Source organism: Rutilus rutilus, assembly GCF_951802725.1.
Source record: "Rutilus rutilus genome assembly, chromosome: 3".
NCBI classification, from domain to species: domain Eukaryota; kingdom Metazoa; phylum Chordata; class Actinopteri; order Cypriniformes; family Leuciscidae; genus Rutilus; species Rutilus rutilus.
In genome coordinates, this window is record NC_140211.1 from 12610162 (window position 1) to 12632661 (window position 22500).

The 22500-nt window shown below is 37.8% G+C and overlaps 1 protein-coding gene across 1 annotated transcript in view; it reads right to left on the reverse strand.

Annotated features, from left to right (window-relative positions):
• The window catches only part of nav2a (neuron navigator 2a), a gene marked incomplete at its 5' end in the record, with an annotated part of 219686 nt that overhangs the window by 35712 nt on the left and 161474 nt on the right, over positions 1-22500 (reverse strand). The window contains 6 exons of the mRNA XM_084405293.1: positions 6616-6738; positions 11973-12356; positions 13785-13893; positions 14498-14610; positions 15956-17096; positions 22214-22347. Coding sequence (XP_084261419.1) covers positions 6616-6738; positions 11973-12356; positions 13785-13893; positions 14498-14610; positions 15956-17096; positions 22214-22347 — 2004 coding nt within the window. The remainder of the gene's footprint in view (positions 1-6615; positions 6739-11972; positions 12357-13784; positions 13894-14497; positions 14611-15955; positions 17097-22213; positions 22348-22500) is intronic.

The window sequence follows — 22500 nt, forward strand, 5'->3', positions numbered from 1 at the left end:
ACAGTCATATAATATAATTATTTAATATGCATTTGTTTTAAATACTAAAATATTGTTAAGCAATAATCAAGAAAAACTAAATTACGATGTCTTGATAAACAAGTGACAAAAAAACAGAACAATAAAATGCTACAAAAATGTAATACATGTCCAATTTAAATACACTGAATCAAGTCATCAACATAAAATCCTGTGCATCTCTCTAATGCAAACAGTAATTTCATGCAAGAAATGCCATATGACCTGCTTGCTTTAACATCTAACTATATTGTCTCATTTACTTCCCCATATCATAAATTGGGAAAAAACAACAACTTCTGATACTGAATTCACAGAGAAGCTTTCATGATCTAATGTGCACTGAGGGAAAAGACTAAACGGACTAATGTGGTGTGTGGTAAAAGGGTGGTGGAAATAAGGAAGGATGATTGGGTTGGAGAACAAAAAGGAAGAAGATAACAAATAGATCTGGCTGAAAGAAAGAAACAAAGAGAGAGAGGGAGAGATGGATGAGTTTCAGGGCAGCAGAGACAGTGGTAGATGTTTAGAGCCTGGAGGTTAACCACAACATCCTCAGCGCAGTGGAGGGGACTTGTTCTCAGAAAAGAGGGAGGGGAAGCGTCCAAAATAGAGGGAGGCTATTTATGGTGCAAGAAACACGCATATTATATCATTTCATCATCGTGCTGTACATTTCCTCTTATGTGTGGAGTCTGAGGGGGACAGAGAGAAAATGAGGGGACGGGACTATAAAGAGACGGGAAAGATAGAGAGGAATTCCCCCATGTGCTCGTCCTGTGGTCAAGTCCTAACAAGACACACTGTAGTGTGGGTCAAGGGTGCCTATATTAATCTGTATATGGGGTAACCCTAAAGGTAAACGCTGCCCAGTATCCTCCCAGATATTGAATAATAAACACAATAATGTGGTGTGAAATGGTGAAATGCAATTACATGTAAAACAATAGGTTGATTTCTCTGAACAGTCTTGATCGTATTCAAAAGCAGCATGAGTCAGCAACAGATCCATGCAAATGGTCCTACACAGAAACAAGATCTTTTGTTCTGGTGCGGAGAAGGGAATTCAAATCAATTCAGACATTTACATTACTAAATTATGCCATGATGTATACTGTATATATATTAAAACAAGTACTACAAAAAAGTATTGCAAACAACAGAAAAAAAGAAAAAAAAATATATATATACACACACACATATACATATATACACACACACACACATACATATACATATATATATATATATATATATATATATATATATATATATATATATATATATATTAATAGTTAGGGGTGTAAGAAAAAATCGATACACATGAGTATCGCGATATATTATTTTGCAATACTGTATCGATTTTCAAAAACGCAATATCGATTTTTTTTTTTTTTTACGTCCAAAAATATTCATGGTAAGACGGTGGTTCACGTTTATGTTGTTTAAAAGGCTCGCCGAACGGTGCGTGTCCACTGGCACGGAGCGAGCGGAGCAAGCGTTTTCAATTCATTCAATGGAAGTCGAGCTTCACGCTCAGCAGTGCATTTTGGGATTGACAGCAGACCGGAGAAAGCGTTGAGAGCGACTGAGAGCGTCAAAAGGTTGGGCAGTTCTCGACTTTATGCAAATATCAAGCGAAAAACGCGGTCGGCAGTTTATGATGGATTTAGTGCGTAAATCATTTTGTTTACAAATTAGACGCTTTGCAGTTGTTTATATATGTTAAAGATTTTATTTTGGATGTGTTTATTGTTATTATATTGGCTGGGTTTATAAAATTGAAAGGATCTTTGCTTGGTGCATTTGGAAACAAAGCTTGACTATTTCTAAATGTAATCGCGTGCATGATGATTATACTGTCCGTGTGTTGAAAAAAACAAACACACTCGTAACAGACACACCCCAAAGCGGAGACGTTACAGCGTTGCCAGCGGCACCGAGCGTAGTTTTGCCGCTGTAGTGGACGCGCACCGTGAAGCTGCGTTCACACCAAACGCGAATAGAGTGTCTGGCGCGAGTGATTTCAATGTTAAGGTAATGCAAAGACGCGTTTACGCGCGTCTGGAGGTCCTGTGGCGCGAATGAGGCGTTTAGCGCGGCAGACGTTAATTTGCCTCATTCGCGCGTCCGGTTCTTTTAAAATCTTTTATCACATAAAACCTTGATTTCAATAGGCCTATATGACACATTCATTTTGTTCACTTTCATTCGTTTTCGTCCAGTTCACGTTGTTGTTTTGTATTGTGACAGGGGACATGTATTTTCTTTTATTATGGCCTACTTGAGAAATATAAAAATTTGCTCACTAAGAACCTGTGAACCACAATACCAAACTGGCAGTCTGATTTTCTGTGAACTGAATTGTTAACCTAAAGTAAACTTCTTTGACTTTTATGCACATCATGTCTTTTTTTAAATATTATTTTTTCTAAAATTATAGTCCTACTTTAAAAAAAAATCCCAATATATCGCCTTATGCACAGTATCGAAATATATTGCAATATATTGAATCGTGACCCATGTATCGTGATACGTATCGTATCGCCAGATTCTTGCCAGTACACAGCCCTATTAATAGTATAGGAGCCTGACTTTAATAGGAACTATATTTTTCTTAATTTTTTTAATTTTCATTAATTTTCAGACAAAAAAATGATATGTTATGTGTGGTTGCCAGGGTATGTAGTTGTTAAGGTATTTTGAAAAACTCAACATGTGAACAATACTCATTTTAATTTACTCATTGCAGCAATGATATTGATTTGCTAATGTGCATTCAACAAAATTCTGTGCATGGTATAACAGCCGCATCTAAATGAGCATGTAATTTGGGAAGCAGCTAAATGCTGGTTTGGCTCTGGATGTGTAATATATTCAACAGTAGAATGAAAAGACTTATCCAACAAAACACACACAGGAAGAGTTTTAGGAAGTGCACATGATATGATTTTAAAAAGGAAAGCAATAAAAAAAGCACAATCTTCCAATTTTTTCAACAATCTAAAACTTACTTTCCCATCTAGCTGAAGAACTAAATGTGGTGACGTAATACCAGAATGGATGGCATCTCATCTGGTTCACGCACCCATCTGTCTTTCTGCCAGCTAATGACTCAAATACATATAAATACACATGCTAATTAAATATCATCGTTTAAAAGGGGGCAGTTGCACCCACTCTGCAGGGTTACACCCACAGACTACAACATAGATCTGCAGCAGAGAGGGTTGTGGTGACCAGCAATCATTTCAGTTGTTTTCTTTCTTTTGAAAGCTAGTGGTGTGTGCAAGCTCAACTCAAATGAAGACCTATTTTCTTTTCTTTTCTGTAACGGAGCGTGCCATCAGCCATCAACAACCAGAGCCACCTCCAGTGCAGGATTTACCCCAGTGAACTTAATATAGACCTCGAGCAGCCTATAAAACCAATGCAGCTGTGATAGGACTGGATTCAGACAAAGCAGTTAAACATGATTTGCTACAGAAGCTGATATTATGATTATGCATTTTTAAAATAATCTTCTCTGATGATGTTTACTGGTGCGAGGGCAGGGCAACCTGTTACTCATGACATCACAACAATAGCAAACCACAACCATCCAATCAATTCCCCATAGACAAAATCAAGAGCCGCCTTACAGTCTCTCTTATTCGAGAAGCCGTTTCACTCAGATATATGTCACAACAGTAGGGAAAACAGGGTTTTTCCTACATTGAAAATTTTTTGGCGGCCGCCAAAACGATTTTTTGTCCCGCCAAAGCCTTATTTGATCAGTAATTGGGTTTTGCGAGTGAAGCAGGCTACTGACGGAGTGACGGAGAGAACGATCACAGCGCCCCACCCCCGCGCGGGCACTCTCCGTCTTCAGTTCTGTCTTTGCTCTCTCCCTCGCATCAAAATCAACTGATCATAAAGGTCGGAAGACCGAATCCATGTTTCACGTGGTGCATTCGGAGAATATTTTTGCTGAATTAGCGTTGGGTGTGAATTGCAGTAAAAAAAAGTTGCCTTATCTTCTCTTACAGCTTGTGACAAGCATTCCGCACATGCAGCTGACATAACTTTAAATAAACGCAAAAAAAAAAAAAAATCCAGTTTGAAGTGGTTTTTAGGGGTGTGCCGTGCGATATGACGATTTTTGATCGTGGACGATTAAAATGTCTCCACGATCTGCTTTCGAAGAAATATCGTAGAATCGTGCATTATATCTGTTCTGGCGCCTCCCAACATACTAAACAACGCGACGTATGCTCACATGTTAACGCAGCGGAACGGGACACTGCAGTTCATAATTTGCATGTGCTTTAATGCCTTGTCGGTTAAACATTTAATTCGCGTGCTGATGCGCTGTTCTGACGTGTGCTGTGAAGCTCACATGCACTAAAAGCCTGTCTACCAGCGACTGGTACTAAGTTATCTTTCGAGTCTTATTGTGCTTATACTGTTAAATACACACAAGGTTTATATAAACAAAGTCGGTTATGTCTAAAGTGAAAGCAAACTTGAGAAAATTGAGAGAAAATCTGCTTGTCAAATGCGTGTATATTAGACGCGTCGCGCGCAACTCTTAAAGAGACAGTAGTTATAGTAAACACGCTGCCGCTTGTCCTTAAAGGGATAGTTCACCCAAAAATAAAAATTATCTCATCATTAATGCACTCTAATGTTGTTCCAATCCTCTATTAATTTCCTTCTAATATTTTCTAATATTAATATTTTGAAGAATGTGGCTATCCAAACAGTAGCTGATCCCCATTGACTTTCATAGGAGAATATACTATGGAAGTCACTGGGGTACATCAACTGTTTGGTTACCCACAGTCTTCCAAATAACTTTTATTTTCAACAGAAGAAAGAAACTTATTCGAGTTTAAAACAACTTGAGAGAGTAAATTATGATAATTTGAATTTTTAGGAGAACTATCCCTAATAAGACAACAAAATGCAAAGAGAAAATCACTCACTGCTCTTCACTGATAACTTTAATAAGTATCAATGTATAATTTATACAGTGAAGTCTATGTTTTGTTTTATTTTCATATTTGTTCATTTAATTACTTTCTTTTCTTTAAGGAAAAAATCACAAACTGTTTCTTTGTATTTATTTTAAATGTAACATTTATTGTCGATATTGGGCTTGCGGATCATGTGGGTACTAGAGTACTCTTTGCTGTGTGTGGATGACTATGTCGGTCAGCCACCACCGAAGACCAATTTTGACCCAGGAAAAACCCTGGAAAAGACTCTCAACTTCCATTTCAAGCAGACTTTAAAGGTTCTCTATGCAACTTTTGGCCCTCTGGCGGTAAAAAAAGAAAAGAAAAACTGCATGCATTTTCCGGAAGAACATCGTTTTGGTTGTGCTTCGGCTCTGTGTGACTATGTGGATGAATATGTTTATCCACTGCTCATAAAACATTCACTACTAGGCTTAAGAGATATAACCAGTTTAGATGGAAAGGATCTCAAGCTGACTAGCTGAAGACAATACTGTAGCTTTACCCATTAATAGACACGGTACTTCTATGAAAATCAATTCCAGCACAGCGCTACAACCACCAAAATGACCCTTCACAACAGATAATGCTTTACAATGAACTCTGTTAGAGAGCAACATATGGAAATGTATCAGTTCAATAAGATACCTTACTTGCTGAGTAATAAAAACCTACATTTTCAAAAATATTTCAAGTCCCTCAGTTTCTTTGCATCTCTGAAAAGCCAAGCCAATGCTGATTCTTGTTTTATTACGAGCTCTGTTGTTCTCTTTTTGCCAGGAGACTCTCCTCTGATCTGCGTGTTTTTTTAAAAAGCGGTGACTCCCCGGAGGTTGGAGATTTAGCGGCTCCATTTCTCGCTCGTTGTGCCACTCCTACACCAGACACGCATCAAAGCAGCCAAAGCAACTATTCTCTATTTACGGAGATGACGAGTCACGCACGGGCGAGTGATGTATGTACGCAATTTCCTGTGGAAACCATCCCGCTAGATCTAAAATATACTTAAAATATAACACTTATAATAAGCTTATCATAGTGAATCAATCAGTGCAAGACAAAAGGAAGTGGAAGAAGGATTGATGATGTATTGACAAAGTTACATAGTGTACCTTCAGGGAAAGACAAGGACATTTAAAGGCACACTATGCAGTTTCCGTTTTTCTCAAACAGCGACCCCTAGAGTCGCTGTGGAGTAAATACCACTCACGCAGAGCCGTCTCTGCACTCTTCCGACTGTGCTTTCTTCGTTTTCTTCGTCGACTCTGCCATGATTCACGTCTGAAGTGCGTGCTAGTGTCTTTCATAGAGGCTGCTTCATATGTTGTTGATGTATGTGACGTCGTGCCGTAAAGCGAGTCATGATTCTCGCGAGATTTGTCGGGGTGCCACCTCTCAAACCTGCATAGCTGGTTTTGCCAGCGACATCCCCCCCTTGCTATCGGGATGATTCGCCCTACTACGAGTTCGTTTACCATCGAAATCATTTTGTAGCTGTTATATTAAGGTACAAATTTTGCATAGTGTGCCTTTAAATGTAGAAGTGAATCCACATTTTGTGTATGTAAAGAATACAAGAGAAAGAAGGATAAGGCACCTGTCGGCGTCTCCCTGGCCGGTGGAGGCATTACGCTGCAGACTTTCCCGTACCATTGCCATTCCATCCGGCATCCGGTTCAATCGCCGTGTATACAGACTCAATCCCCCATCCGTCATGTACCTGAGAATACACAGAGACAGATATTACATTAAGTAATTAAAAGATTAGGAAATAAAGAACATTCAAATGCAATGAAACTGCTCACTGACACGCGTCACAGGTTTGGAGGTCACACATCTTGAAATAAATTAACCACTAAATATATAATAGATAGAGATAACAATCGATAATGATGATTTAGATAATGCAGAGATCCACTCTGACATATTAACTGCTTTTTTAATTAGTTCCAGATAATAGAGTGGAGGGGAAAAGTGCAAAGAGTTCCTGTAGGCTGCAATGAAGTCAATTTGAAATACAAATGGTGACCACACATAATCACTGCAGTATTTTGGGCCCCTATATATTTGCTAATAATGCTGGTCATCAGACTTTACAGATAAATAAACATATCAATACAGAGAATGATACTCTATATAATCAGTCTAAGTAAAACGCATCTTAGTTTTCAGACAGTCTAGCTTTTTATGGCAAATAGGATGTTTGACTACTTTCGGTAGAACTAGACTAGAACTAGAACCTTAATCAACTAAACTAAACAGTGTTTCATTTAATACAGCCCTCATGATTAATGACATCCAACCCTCAACTGGTTTAAATCAGGCAACAGGAAGTGCGTGTGTGTGTGTGTGTGAGAGAGAGAGAGAGAGAGAGAGAGAGAGAGAGAGATGAGGTTATTAGGGCCAATGATTCACAATCACTCCGTAAAAAGGCAAGAAAATCCTACCTTCATCAACTTGAACTAACTGTTACCATCTAATAATACCAGATGTGTGCATGTAAAACTCAACAGTTTCACTCAAGCAACATCACTCATTTCTTTATCCATTCATTCACATACGCCTATGAGGTTTAGGTGGGAGAAAGCACCACTTGGTGAAAAACAAACCCTCACATAACTAAAACACAATCGGAAACTCTTCCAAATATTTGCCCTGCCAATTGATTCCTGGCTGCTCGCCGTCACTCACTCTCCTATAGTTCCCACCGGACACTGGAATAAAACACCTTCTTCATGCTCAAGCAGACTGACTCAAGGTAAGACAGTTGTGGGTCTGTTAGTGTGTGGTTGTGTGTCGGTACAGTGGCTCTTTGTGTAAAATACTGTTACATCATATTGAGAATATGCTGCTGAAATAGATGGAGCTGTTGGGTTTATACGGCCAACAGTTCATCAACATCTCTAATCAAATCACCTCCTCATACCTCCGATTCTCAATTTCCCTCTACATTTCTGAGCGCATGGGTGAATTTCACAAAAAAATATCAAGAAATATAGGTTATATTTCACCATAAAATCTTAATTCTCACGAAAACAGTGTTTAACATACATATGTATATACTTTTTTCAAGACTTTTTTCAACCAACTTCAAGCATCAATAGAAAACAGCATCATACTTTTCTGTACTTATTTGTAAGAAAAAATCCATTTTGATGCTGCAAGTAAAATCTAGATTACACTAAACAGAAACAGTCTAAAAACAATCAATAAATGTTAATAAAATGTCTTTAATTTTTACAGTCTCTAAAAGCATTAACGGTCACATTACGCATACAGATTGACAACAATGACTGACATACCTTTCAGTCTTAAACATCCATCAGATGAGATGAGATCTCCTCTCAATACACGCTTTCTGGACTCTCTGATGAATTTGTTTGCAATAGTGTGTGAGGTTATGAATAGGTTTTGCATGCGTATTCTCTAGTGCTGGACTATATTCTATGTCTCTACTCTTGTGTGTATGTGTGTGTGAATGGCTGAAATTTGTGCCGGTGTGCTGGACTGTTTGGTGAAGAGGGAGGAGGCTAAACCAACCACCCCCTTCCCCAAAACACACACACACACACACACACACACACACACACACACACGCCCTCACATAAACACAACCCCCACCCCATGAGCAGACCGGGCCAAGACAGCCTGAAGGGGTTTTTGGAGAGGGGCAACGCATGAGGAGAAAGAGAGGGAAGAGAAAGAGAGTGAAAAGGAAAGAGAGTTCAGAGAGGAAAAGTAAGACTAAATTGGTGTCATAGATTAATGTTTGAGTCTGACATTTGAGCAAAATGGATATTTCAAGGAGGAATTGCTATTTATTTTTGAGGAGATAAATGAAAAGTAAAGACACACACACACATATATATATAAACACTTGCAAAGTTTGCTTAATAGTCATGAAATCAATATATAAAAATCAATTCATTATTTTAAATTATTTTAATGACAATTAGGCACACTTTTCAAATTCTCATTACTGTCAGAATGCAATATATCTTTAATGATCAGGCTTCATTGCCTTTATGCTAAATTTAATTAAAAAAAAAATGTATTGTGAAATTTGGCTAATATTCTTCCTAGACATGTTCTTTGGGAGGTTTTGAAGGAATACAAAAATACTAATATATATATATATATATATATATTTTTTTTTTTTGAAATCCCAAAAGCCTGAACAAAAGACAATCAAACATGAGACAATCTTCTAATTGTCTCAAGATTGTATATGCATACACACACACACACACACACACACACACACACACACACACACACACACACACACACACACACAATCAATCAATCCTGGAACATTGAGATAATTGATATTGCTCATATATATAAAAAAGAGATATATTCAGAAAATACAAATGCAAAAACACCAGCATATATTAAATATCCTACAATAATATACTTTTTTTTACTAAAGAAACCCGAACATTAGACAATCAATCTCGCGACAATCTTCAAAATGGTTTCCACGTAATTTGAGTTCATGCATTTACACTAATATAAACCAATTTATGTGTGAAACACAGCCTAAACAAACTAAAGCTCTAAATCCCATGCAAGACTATCCTATATGGTCAAACTTTAACCAGTGTTCACCTCCACAGATGGCACAATTCCCAGCATTTCCATCTCATTCCAGATGATTATCTGTTTTGTGGAAAGTCAATAGCCTCAGAGACAACGTAACCACAATGTCAGTAATAAAAGCCTCTTTTAAGTAAAGAACATTTTAATTTCAGCACGATACACATGATGTAATGTGACAAACCTTTCGCTCCATTATCAAAGTGCTGCCATCATGAATAGAGGAAGGAGATCATATTAGCTCAACCTATATGTGTTCATACATCCAGCAGCCTGGGGTGCATTTCTACAGTAAAGCTTTTAACCCGTCAGCCCAGATTGGACTGTGAAAACAACCACTTTGAGACTTGGGAAATCAGATCCAACACGGGTATTATAGAGCCTCCTTTCCGTGAGGGATCTGGTTCAAACATGTTAGTGAACTTTGAGATCTATAAAGCCTCCCGATACCGATTTCACTTGCCTCAATGCTCATGACATCATCTATTGTGCAGGGTATCCTCAAGTTTAAGAGACATTTACTAAAGCACATAAGAGACTCCTTTGGGTCTGTATTGGCCTTTCAGTTAAGTGTCAGTGTTAAGGGCTTCACGTTAAAAATGTCAAAATTACAATAGCACCCCTATGACGTGCAGTAAAAGTGAGCAAAATGTGACAGGATTTTGTCAGATGTTTAAATTTTATATTAATTAACATCTTCGTGATATATTGCACCCAGAAGTCAGGCTTACGGCCAGGTGTAATTGCAGCCTGTCTGTCTCCTGGCCCGTTCTCTATAATCTGGTTATGTTACAGGCACTAGAACGGTTTGTAGTGCTTAAACCTCACAGGAAGACCGTGGTGTGAGGAAATAATAACACAAGAGGTTTAAATTGCACATTATCACAGTCAAGGTATGCAGACAGCTTGTTTCAGCATGAAGTGGGAGTTAAATCCCAGTCTGTACACTCAGTACAGGGGATGCAAGTGCACCAAAGACGCTTTTATTCCTGCCCAAAGGGCCAGTGCAAGGTGACAGTATTGCATTTAATGTGCTCACCTGCGTCATTAGATGTCATAAGTGTTTTTTTTAACAAACACCTGAATTAAAACCTACCTGTGAGAATTGAACCAGTGAATCAGGGCAACACTGATATAAATCAAAAACACACACAATCCCAAACCCTTCACTAGCGTCTCTCCTGAGCTCTGATGCAAAGGCAGTAGAGAGGGAAAAATAAATCCATCTCAGCTTTTAAGAGCGTCCCCCAAAAAATGTCAAAACACGTCTACTATTATATAATGCAATATTAGCAAAAAACACTAGTTTGGGGTCTGTAAGTTGTTGTTTTTTATTTAAAGAAATTAGTCATTTTACTCAGGAAGGATGCATTAAATTGATCAATGTTAAAGACATGTATAAAGTTACAAATGTTCTTTTGAATCCTGAAAAAAAGTGTATCACAGTTTCCACAAAAATATTAAGCTGCACAACTGTTTTCAACACTGATAGTAATAAGAAATCAGCATATTAGAATGATTTCTGAACGATCATGTGAAAATTATGACAGGAGTAATGACTGCAGTTATTTTAAATTGTAATAATATTTCACAACATTGTTTACTGTATTTATGATCAAATCTTACAGACCCCAAACTTTTAAACTGTAAATCTTTTACTGATTTAGCACATATCCTAAACCAATGCCCAAATGTAAAATTTGGCTCTTAGTTAACACTATCCATTAGATTTAATAAGGTAATCATAAAACTTGCCCTTACAAAGGTAAAAAAAAAATGCCCCTGGAAATTAATTCCAGGAGGTGAATATTGCCCTTTAATGGAAAAGTTCATTTCTGACTGTGATAGTCACACACGGACTTACGATCTCAATAAGAAAATGCATTAGCCTTGAGAAAAAAAACATATAAATTCATATTTAGAGAGCTATCTCACCCTCTAGTGGCTACACTGCAATAAAACAACACTAAAATGCCCACATGGATAAGTTCACAGGTCTTCACAGAAAGCATGATTCATTTGATTATCTTTATGCCACATGGTAATGTGCAAATATATGAACTGTAATGAAAATCTCATTACAGTAAATAGAAACGAGATATATTTACGTCAACCCACTCCCTTAAGCGAAGGCACTTAACAGAATCATTTCTCAGCAAGGGTTAGGAATATAACTGGCTGGATATCTTCTAGGACCAACAAAGAATTATCACTTGTGTAAATGTAGTTGTGCACCCTTTAAACTGCCTTTTAATTTTCCTTTTATCTTCACTAAACTACATGAAGACAACACCTTTACTTATATCAGCCACTGAAAAACCACACTAACCAATGACGACCAGGTTTCACACTCACCCGCTGGTCAGCTCATCAGTGCGGGCGTTCTTAGCCAGCACGTCTCCATCACTCATATATCCACTCATTTCCAGCCCCACTCCCGCCAGCTCCAGATCCTCCACCCTGTCCCCCAGCTCCAGACCACAGAGGGCACTGCCACGCGCTGCCAGCTGCTTCCGGAGAGGACCCGGGTACAGATACCGGCCTTGGCCGGACGCCACCCCTCCGCTCCGGGACTGGTACCCGTTACCGACCGAGGGAGCATCTCCTGCTTGTAGACGGGGACTGGACGGGCCCATGCGACTGGCCCAGGACATCGGCGCAGGTCGTGATGCCATGCTGAGGATGCTGCGACCGCTCATTTCAGTGGTCACGCTACCATCAAAAGTGGTTTCCAGTGTACTGAGAGAAAGAGAGAGAGAGAAAAAAACATTTTCAGTCAATATGAAATCAAACTTAACTTGCTCCTTGTTTTAACAACTTCCCTTTTCATTTTAGTATCTGTGTCCTTAAAGGTAACACTTTAGTTTAGGGTCCAATTCTCACTATTATTGCTTATTAGCATGCATATTACTTGGCTGTTTATTAATTCTGCATGACCATATTCTACATCCCTTATACAACCCAATACTTAAACTCAACTACCTTACAAACTCTTAATAAGCAGTAATTAGGAGTTTACTGAGGCAAAAGTCGTAGTTAATAATTAGTTAATAGTGAGAATTGGACCCTAATCTAAAGTGTGTGTGTATACACTCACACACATATCATATTAATACGTAAATGGAAACACATGGTTCATATGAACTTCTAAAATAAAATGTACCATGATTATTATTATTATTACATTGGTAGCTCATACCAAGTTTTACCAACAGCTGTATGCTGTTGTAGTATAGTTTAGTCCTCAAAACTACAGTTGCTATGGTAATTTCACCAAACAGAATTCAATTACAACATTTCCTTTTATTTGAGAATCTTTTTTATAAATAGTACTGAGGAATTGTAAAACCTCAGGAAACAAAAATGCCTTGCTGCTCTCATTTTGCCCTAAAATGGACTTTTTCAGCAGTTCACAATTACTGCATTATGCCATCATAGCAATGCAGTCTAGGTCAATTAGATGAATAATCAAAAAGAGGAACAAAAACGGTTTTAAGAATAGACCGAGATGGAAAAAAACCACCAAGGAGCCAGTGGACACGTCAAGCTGAGGAAGGAATAGTTACGTGCTACTGTTTTAAAGGAACACGCCGACTTTTTTGGACTTCAGCTTATTCACCATACCCCCAGAGTTAGATAAGTCCATACATACCCTTCATCTCTGTGAGTGCTGTAACTCTGTCTGACGCACCCACCGCTAGCCTAGCTTAGCACAAAGACTGGAGGTAAATGGCTCCAGCTAGCATACTGCTCCCAATAAGTGACAAAATAACGCCAACATTTTCCTATTTACGTGTTGTGATTAAGATACGGTGAATAAGCTAAAGTCCCCAAAAGTCCTTTAAAAGAGAAAATAGTGAAAAAAAAAGAAAAGTGTCCTTTTATGGCAGCCTGTGTTTTTGCCAGTTTGAGTGGGATGGAGGATAGAAGAATAATGTGCTTTCCTTCATGGTTCACCAAATAACCGTCTTCTTCTCCATCTTAGCCACTGGATGTGGTTCTTGAGATGGATATATGGTTCTTCGGAGACTGAAAAGATTCTGGATATTTCACTGTAGGTTCTTCATGTAGGAAGGATTCTGGGTTCTTTAACACCAGATTATAGGTGCATTCTTTGTGAAAGTTCTCCAGGCTGTGATAAGAAATAAATACTGTAGATGCGTCTACCTGTGTGTGATTTGCGTCCCCCGCAAACTTGACATGGTCTCTTCTAAATTTTGTCTCAGGTCAGCAATGTTTTTGACTGTCCTCAGGCGTCTGGACTCTGGATCTTCACCTGAAAATAGGACATTCATTTTTACACTTTATATCATATATCAGTATTTAAATACTACTGTTTAAAATGTTGGGGTCAGTAAGATTTTGTCTTTAAAGAAATTATTACTTTTATTCTGCAAGGACACATTGAATTGAATAAATGTTACAGTAAAGAAATGTATAAATGTTATACACCTTTTCTTTTTTAAATAAATGCTGTTCACCTTTCTATTCATCAAGAATCCTGAAAAAATCTATCAGTTTCCACAAAAAAATATTAAGCAGCACAACTGTTTTCAACACTTACATTAATAAGAAATGTTTCTTGAGCAGCAAATCAGCATATTAGAAAATTCAGCTTTGATCACAGAATAAATTACATTTTAAAATATATTAAAAAGAAAACACATTTAAATTGTAATAATATTTCACAATATTACTGTTTTTTCTGTATTTTTCATTAAATAAATGCAGGCATGGTGAGCAGAAGAGACTTATATATATATATATATATATATATATATATATATATATATATATATATATATATATATATATATGATATGTAGATTTATATTATTACCAACAGAAAATGGTCTTCTGATGTAAATTGAACAGGTTACCTGACAGGTCCTCAGTTGAAGACTGGCTGATCTTACTGAAGCTACAGGAGTCACTACTGAGGCATCCAGAGCTTGGGTTTGAGCCAATGTTTCCATCTATCTCATTCTGAGATCTAAAAACACAGGGGTTAAAAATAAAAATGTGATCATTCATGTAGATAAGCATGCACACATTTTCTATGACATCGTTGTCAGCAGAAGTCATGGGCTGACTAATGGAATCCTTTATGGAAAACAAACACAGGGCAAAGAGTCTGTTTCAGAGGAAATACCAGTCAAACGCTTCACAGCTGAGCCTGACGGGGAGTCATACGCATGTGAACATGCATGCACACTTACTAGAGCCATATGCAATGAGGTCTCATAAACTATATACAAATGAGCAATGCTGTTTTGGAATTAATCAATTTTATTTATCAGTCCATCTAATATGTATTACATTCATAACAGTACATTCTGCACTAGATGTATAAAAAAAAAAAAAAAAAAAAAAAAATTCACACTCGTCAATTTTAAGCTTATTTTATTTCAATTAGTTTCTAAGGTAACACTTCTAATTTTCTTTCTGTCTTTCTTTCTTTCTATCTTTCTTTTTATAAGTTGGACTGCAGGAAATGGAAAATATGCTTTTTTGGAGTTTACATTTTAGTTCACAGCAAAATACAAATCAAATCTGATTCATTAGTTCCACATTTTAACATGGTCTGAAATCCGAATTTGAACTAAAATCAGATTTTTTATTTCTGATTAATATCATAAATGTGTCTCATAGTAGCATAATTCATGTACAAGTATTTTCTTTATTAAAGTTTAAGTTTTAATAATTGTGCTTTTGTCATTTTTATAAAAAAATTAAATACTAATGTTTAGATTTAATCTATTTCTATTCCAGTTGTAATAATTTTAGTGCTTTGACTATACTTTAAAATAAAGTTAAAAAAAGATTGTTTATCAGTATTTATATTTTATTTGAGCTATATTTCAATTAACAAAAACATTTTTAACATGGATGCGTGAAAACAACTATAAACGCTGTATTATTCAAGCCAGGCCAGTAGTTGGCGATGTCACTTTATAAAGAAACAATAAGCGCCTATTGACTGAACACGTGATGCGCATGAACATGACGTCGCTGTTTTCACAAATTTGCTTTGTGTAGTTTATATGGAGATGATAACAGTATCGTTTTTTTTAAACTTGCACTTTGAAAATCGTTTTCAAAAGTTTGTGTTTTCAGGCCCCCAAAGCACCATTGTCGTATAAATGAACGTCCAAAATGCATAAAAAGTAAACGGCCCCTTAGTTTCAGTTAACAACACTGGCTGCTAGATGGTTGCATACTTGCCCAAGTTAAAAGACCCCCTATGATCTCTGGATATGGCTCAAGTCCGTCCTTCAATCTAATTCTACGGTATTTTTAGACCTGTTTTCAGCTGAAAATCTCAACAACAGTCTCACCTGTACATGAAGGGTGCTACGGTGGCTGTGTTGGGGTGGTTGTACTGCTGCTGGGGTTGAGGCAGCTGCACACTGACCGTGTTGCAGGCCGTGGATTGTGTTCCGTTGGCCACTGGGGCACCACTGTGCGTTTGGTGTCCTTTGCCCTCGGTGGAAGCCAGGCTGGAAGAAGACGAGGAATGCCGACTGTCCCTATGAAGTCCCAGACCCCCTCCCAGACGCATACTGCGTGGCCTCTCATTATCTTTACCACCGAGAGGCAGCGCTGAGCTTTTTACCGCTCCATTTCCTGTGCTTTTACTTCCTGGTTTTGGAATTCCGCTATGTGCAGGGGCGGAGCTATCTTTCTTGGTAACGCCCACCTTGCCACCTTTGGGTATAAAGATGCCGATCTTGGAGGCTTTCCTGGGCTCTGCCTCTGAGAGGGCAACTCCGCTTGAGGGAACAACTTCCTCCTTAACCTCTTCTTTGGTCTCTACCTTTTCCAAGGCAGGGACACGCTTGGACTCCTTCCCGTTTTTTTCCTTGTCCTTAGCTTTTTCCTTCTCTTTCTCTGCAGCTTTAGTTGAGGCTTTTTTTGCCGTGAGCGCCCGGCTAAATGTCCGCTGCGCAATGCCCTTCAGTGCAATCTTTGGGCTGCTGGTCGTCATGTTAAAAGAACTTGATCCGTTCGTGGGTCTGACATTACCATCCGTTTCCTCAAAGGGATCTGTATTGGAACCAGCCTCGACTCTTTCCGAACCCAAGCCGGCATCTTTTCCTCCTGTCGGCGTAACAGCGCCCTCTGTTTGCGCGGATGATTTGGAACCTCCTTTGCTATTGAAAAGTTTGAGTTTCTCCAGCATGGACTTCTGAGGCACAGCTTTCGGTGTCGGATCTGCAGGCACGGGCTGCTTGGCTTGGAGATCTGGCTTGATGGAAAGCACCGTTGAGGAAGCGGAGGAGGTAGCAGTGTGCTTGGTGCTCTGAGATTTGATTCTCCAGGGTTTGCTACTCGAGTTGGGATGGGGGATGGCTGATGACGAAGATGAAGATGAAGATGAAGATGCCACAGTGCTGGTGCTGACAGAGGTGCAGGCGGACACCAGGGATGACAGAGCGTGCTCAGTCACGCCTTGTGAGGTGATACTCTCTGATGATTCTGGAGAGGAAACCACATGAGAGGTGAGGGTGAAACACACAAAAACAGTCAATAATGGACATTGAGACAGTTGGACTGCATATGTTGGAGAAGGAGTTCAATTCAAAACACATTCATATGTGTGCCACATTTGGACGAAATTTAAATTCAAATTCAAATCTGCTTTAGAATCCACTTAAAATCGAACAGAACCGTTTCAGTTTGAATAGTCCAGTGTTATTTAAAGTCTCCCTGTAGTCAATAATTGTATCCCTTAAAACTCATCTTTGATCACCCAAATGTCATATTTAAAAGTTTTTTTTCTTGAAAAAAAATTCTTCATGCCTTAAAATAGCTTGAATGTAACTCTACACACTTGCTCATTTAGTGTACGCGGTTCTATGAATATGCAAAATTAGCCCCGCCTCCACTCACTCACACCAGCTCAGAGATCCACTCGTTGACGTGATTGGTTACAAGGTAGTTTGTGACGTCAGAAACACCAGCGATTTCAAACTGCGTTTTTGAGACTGTCTTTGGTTCACTGCAGTTTTAAGGAGAAAATACTCAGCAATGGTGTTGACTTATGAATTTGAACATGGTTTGTCTTAAAGTATATTTCAAACATCACATAGACATATAAACAACATTAAAAACTGGATTTTCACCACAGGGAGACTTTAAGATTATTTATGTACTACTATAGCATTTATTAATATTTTGAATTGACTTTTATTTGTATACATTCAGTTTTCATTTTAGTTTATGTTTTAGAAATTCTGTTATGAGCTTTTTTCATTTTTAGTTTTTGCCTTAATATTTTTACGTAGCTTTAATTCGTTTTATTTCAGTCATCTGTTTTAGTCATCTTAGTTCATCAACTTCTTCAGTGAAAAGTTTTTAAAGTTGAACTATCTCATTTAATATTTCAGCTTCTTTCAATTACCCCCATTTTTTGTTATAGTTAACAATAACAACACTGGAACGGTCAGATCAGATTTCACATCTTTTTCCTCCATCTAGGAACAGCAATCTGATGGATACAAACCCGATCCAATTTGTGCTTTGAAATCCAATTAAAATCTCATTTTTGCAAACGAGTCAAACAGAATGATCAGATTTCAAGTGATTTTTCATCAAAGGAAACATAACATCAAATAATGTATGAGAAAGTCTCTTGGAACTGCACTGACATCATTACTATAGAAACAGATACAACAATAACAATCAGTGATACTAAAGATCAGATCTGAAAACCAAATTGGACTTTAGTCCAGTGCAGTGTTGTGGAAGAAGAACCTATAAGGGAAATAAAGCGATAATTAAAGTAGATTGAATCAAATGCTAAGAAAAACAGAAGAAAAAGCTTGAAAGTTGAACCAGAGATGCATATTGAAACCGGTCTCCCTGGCCATAAAAGGTTAGTAACTCTTGAGCTAATGTTATTCTAGTAGTGAGCAGCAGACAGCCAACTGAGATCCACTCTAAACAGTTTACACTAAAACAGCGAGTAAGACTTCAATGCCCATTCAAACGCTAGAGGCCAAATTTAGCTATTGTGTTCTGTGTGACATACAGTACACAATCAAAACTGTTTGCAAAAAGAAAAACATTAAATTTAAATCAGCAAGTTATCGGTCTCCCATTCACCTGAGAAGTCCATTTGTTAAAGTGTGCTGGTTTCACAGTCAGTCCAGCCTGTAGAGTCTCAGTAGTGGAGTTCACTCGCAGGAGTTACACTGCAAATAAAACGCTAACCGCAAGCACCCCGCTGTCCCTCTCTCCACCCCCCTCCCTCCGAGCCTGTAGATCACGCTGAACACACTCGCTCGGTCAGGCGGCTGGTGGTCCAAAAGACCTCAAGTGCCCAAAAACTCGAAAAACAGTATACTAATGCTGCAGATCTAGCAGAAGAGATATATAAAACTATAGATTCCCACTATAGATATAGTGTTGTTTATTCAGATATATATCACACTGAAATGTTATGCACTTAAGTTAAGACTGACTGCACTGCTAAAGAAAAAGCTCAAATGTTTCTTTATTTTTCAGGTTCAGCATTTGTTGTTTATTTTATTTGCATATTTTATTCAGTGATCTGACATGGGGAGAAACACTGTTCCCATCTCATTCAGTTTAGCATTTAATGAGCGGCAAAGAAACAAAGCGGCAATTAGGAAGTGATTAAGGTCCAATTAGCCATGCAAGCCAGAGAGAAGTGGGTCAGACCACTAATGACTTCCAATAGGTAGAGAGAGGAAAGAGAGGGGCCGAGAGGGGGATAGGTCAAAAAAAAAAAACCCTGGCTTAGTTATAGAGATTAAAGTTGAGAGAGAGAAAAAGATCTTGTACCACAAAACAAATTCTACAACAATGAACAGCAAAACTAACTATGCACAACGAAAAGGCAGAAATAATCTAGCTGTCACCTCCATATCTTCAGGAATCTCTACAGCAACTTTGTGCCCTCAGGGTTTGTGGCCTCTCTCAGTTCCTCTTAAAGTCCATATTTAAGTGATTATTTCTCCACGGCAGAATAACAGCTATCATTAGACTCAGATGACCACCCCATGAGGGCTGACCAACCCTCTCAGGAAAAAAGGGGACCCTTTTAAAAGATGCTAATATGGACCATTTAGGCACTAATATGTACACTTTAGGTACTAATGTTTAAGGTACTGCACTCTTTAAAATAGTACTTTTATGAAAGGATACTGCCAGTGACAGCTTTTGTACCTTTTTTCTGAAAGTGAATTACCAGTTCATGTCTGTTTCATATTGCAGCTTGTCAGTGTTATTTTTCCTCTGTTGAATACAGTCATCATGTTTACATGTACAAGAAATTTTCAATTCACCCTCTGGGGTCTGAGGTGTTTTCTGGGTCCTGGAGGTGTTTTGACATGCGCTGACATTTGTGTTCATTTCTGTTACTTTTAAGTCGGATTACACTGTATTCAGCACAAACTCTGCTACAATAATATGTAAAAGTTTGTCGTTTTGAGAACATTATGTTTATACGTGGTTAGTGAAAACATTTTTTTTTAAGTCACTGAAATAAAACCCATACTGAATATTTGTTCACTAGACTTTTGAGACCTGGATCTTGTAGCCTAGATTTGATTCTTCAAACCTGTGAAATCATCCTGCTCACTCATTATTGGTGTTTAATATATTACATCATATTTTGATGATTTATGTAAACATGTTAAGGCAACTGCCATAATCTGATTAAGCCAATAGTATACATGAATACTGCAATTGCTGTAAATAAAAACTCAACCAGAATATGGACATTAATGGGAAAATTAGCCATTTAAACACTTGCAAACACTGGATAATAAATAATAACCAAAAAAAAAGTAAATTTAAAGTGGATTACAAATTACAACTCTACAAATACAACTGTTTTTTTTGTTTGTTTTGTTTTTACAAAATACAGTTTGTGTGACAACTTTGAATTTGCTTAAAGGGATAGATGTTTAGTTGACAAAATTCTGTCATCATTTACTCATTCTCAAGTTGTTCCAAACCTGTGTGAGTTTCTTTCTTCTGCTGAACACAAAAGAAGATATTTTGAGAGAGAGAGAGAGAGAGAGAGAGAGAGAGAGAAAGAAGAGGAGGAGAACTCCTTTGCTCTGTAATTCACATTCTCACAGTCAGAATAACAGAGCTAAATGTAATATGGGAGAATCAGTCGGCTGACACCATTTACTAACTTTCACTATCACAAGACCAACACATCTGAACTCTTCAACTGCACACAAGCTATTGCATTCAGGAGATTCACCAAAATACTGTTAAAAAGAGAGTCCTTGTAAACATGGGCATAGAATACTTTAAGCAAACTGTCAAAGTCTGCCATTAGAAGAATCTGCTTTGAAAAATACCTAGGAATTTCAATACCTAGCAATATGTAAACAAACATACAGTAGAAAAACAGGATAGTGCCTAAAACAAGACACTGTGGAAACCTCCTCCTCTCTCTGTCTCTCTTTCACTGTCACCACATTCTCATGCCCCCAAAAAACACTAATTGGAGCTCAATTAATGCAGAAACACTCCATTCACTCAGCTTTCAAAGCCGGTGCCACACACACACACACACACATCTTTCAAACATCTCAGCTAGGGTTTGTGTGACTAGCTTCACTCAAGGTCATTATAAGCAGTTATTTCCAGCACTGACTGCTACATTAACTGCTGCGAACACAGAGATGTGGTCGGCCCATTTTAACACAGTGACCGCTTAAAGTCAACATGAACTCTAAATTGACCCGCTTTATATTATTGTGCATAAATCATCAGCGCACCTTATTCCAGAAAATGCTTATAAAGTTTTCTGCTGACTTTACGAGGCCACGTAGGCTACCGGATAATGTTAACCAAGATGAAAGTTTTACATTTAGATATTGTTTTAGTGAATACACAAATTCAGAATACAATTTAATGTCACATGATCCTACAGAAATCATTCTAATATGCTGATTTAGTGCTCAAGACACATTTCTTATTACTATCAAAAAACTTTTTTATGGAAATCATGATCCTTTTTTTTTCATGATTCCTTGATGAATAAATGAATTGTTGTTTTTTTAAAGAAAAAAGTCTACAATTAAAATATGCTGTGACAATGTAAAAAATACAATACTTGCTGGATACAAAAAAAATAATTTATATTAAAAATAAATCCTATAAATTGCATGTACACTGCACACAACCTACAGGGTAAATATAGATTAGCCCCATAACTTTGAATACTTAATTAGTCTTTAAAATACAAATAACAGAAGATATTTAATTTTTTACTTTTTAATTAATAAACAAACCTCATGCGTGTCACGAATTTTGCCCTACATAGTTAAAGCATGAGAATCTTTCTTTATTCAATTTGTGAAAAAACACGTTGCCAGGGGGTGTAGCTAGTCAGCATTATTTAAATAAATAAATAAATGAAATACAGACAATTGACTCATTTTTCCAAGGCATGATCAAATCACATATCAAATAACCTGGAAGGACCCTGTAGAGGTAAATGTGCTTAAAGCTGCCACAAAAAAAGCCTTTTTAATGAAATACGGCCCCGCTTTTATCTGCTATGATGTAATGTTCGGGTTCAGAAGTCAGTGAAGTTGTGTTACCTTTGGCCTGAGCTGCTGCAGGTTTGGCTTTATCGCTGAACACCTGACTGCGGCGATTCCCTGCTGAACTGATGGACCCTCGAGGAGAACTCTCACTGCCCGCAGTGGACATCCTCGAGGTGGGCCCAGGTAATCTGTGATGGCAAGAGAACCAGGACATTCACAACAAGATTTGTACAATTTATGAAGAAAATGGACATACGTCTTGCCAGCGCAGAACTCACTGTCACAATACTCAGGTGTTGTTGGAGTGTTTTTTTTTTTTTTAAACAGTCTTCTGAATATTT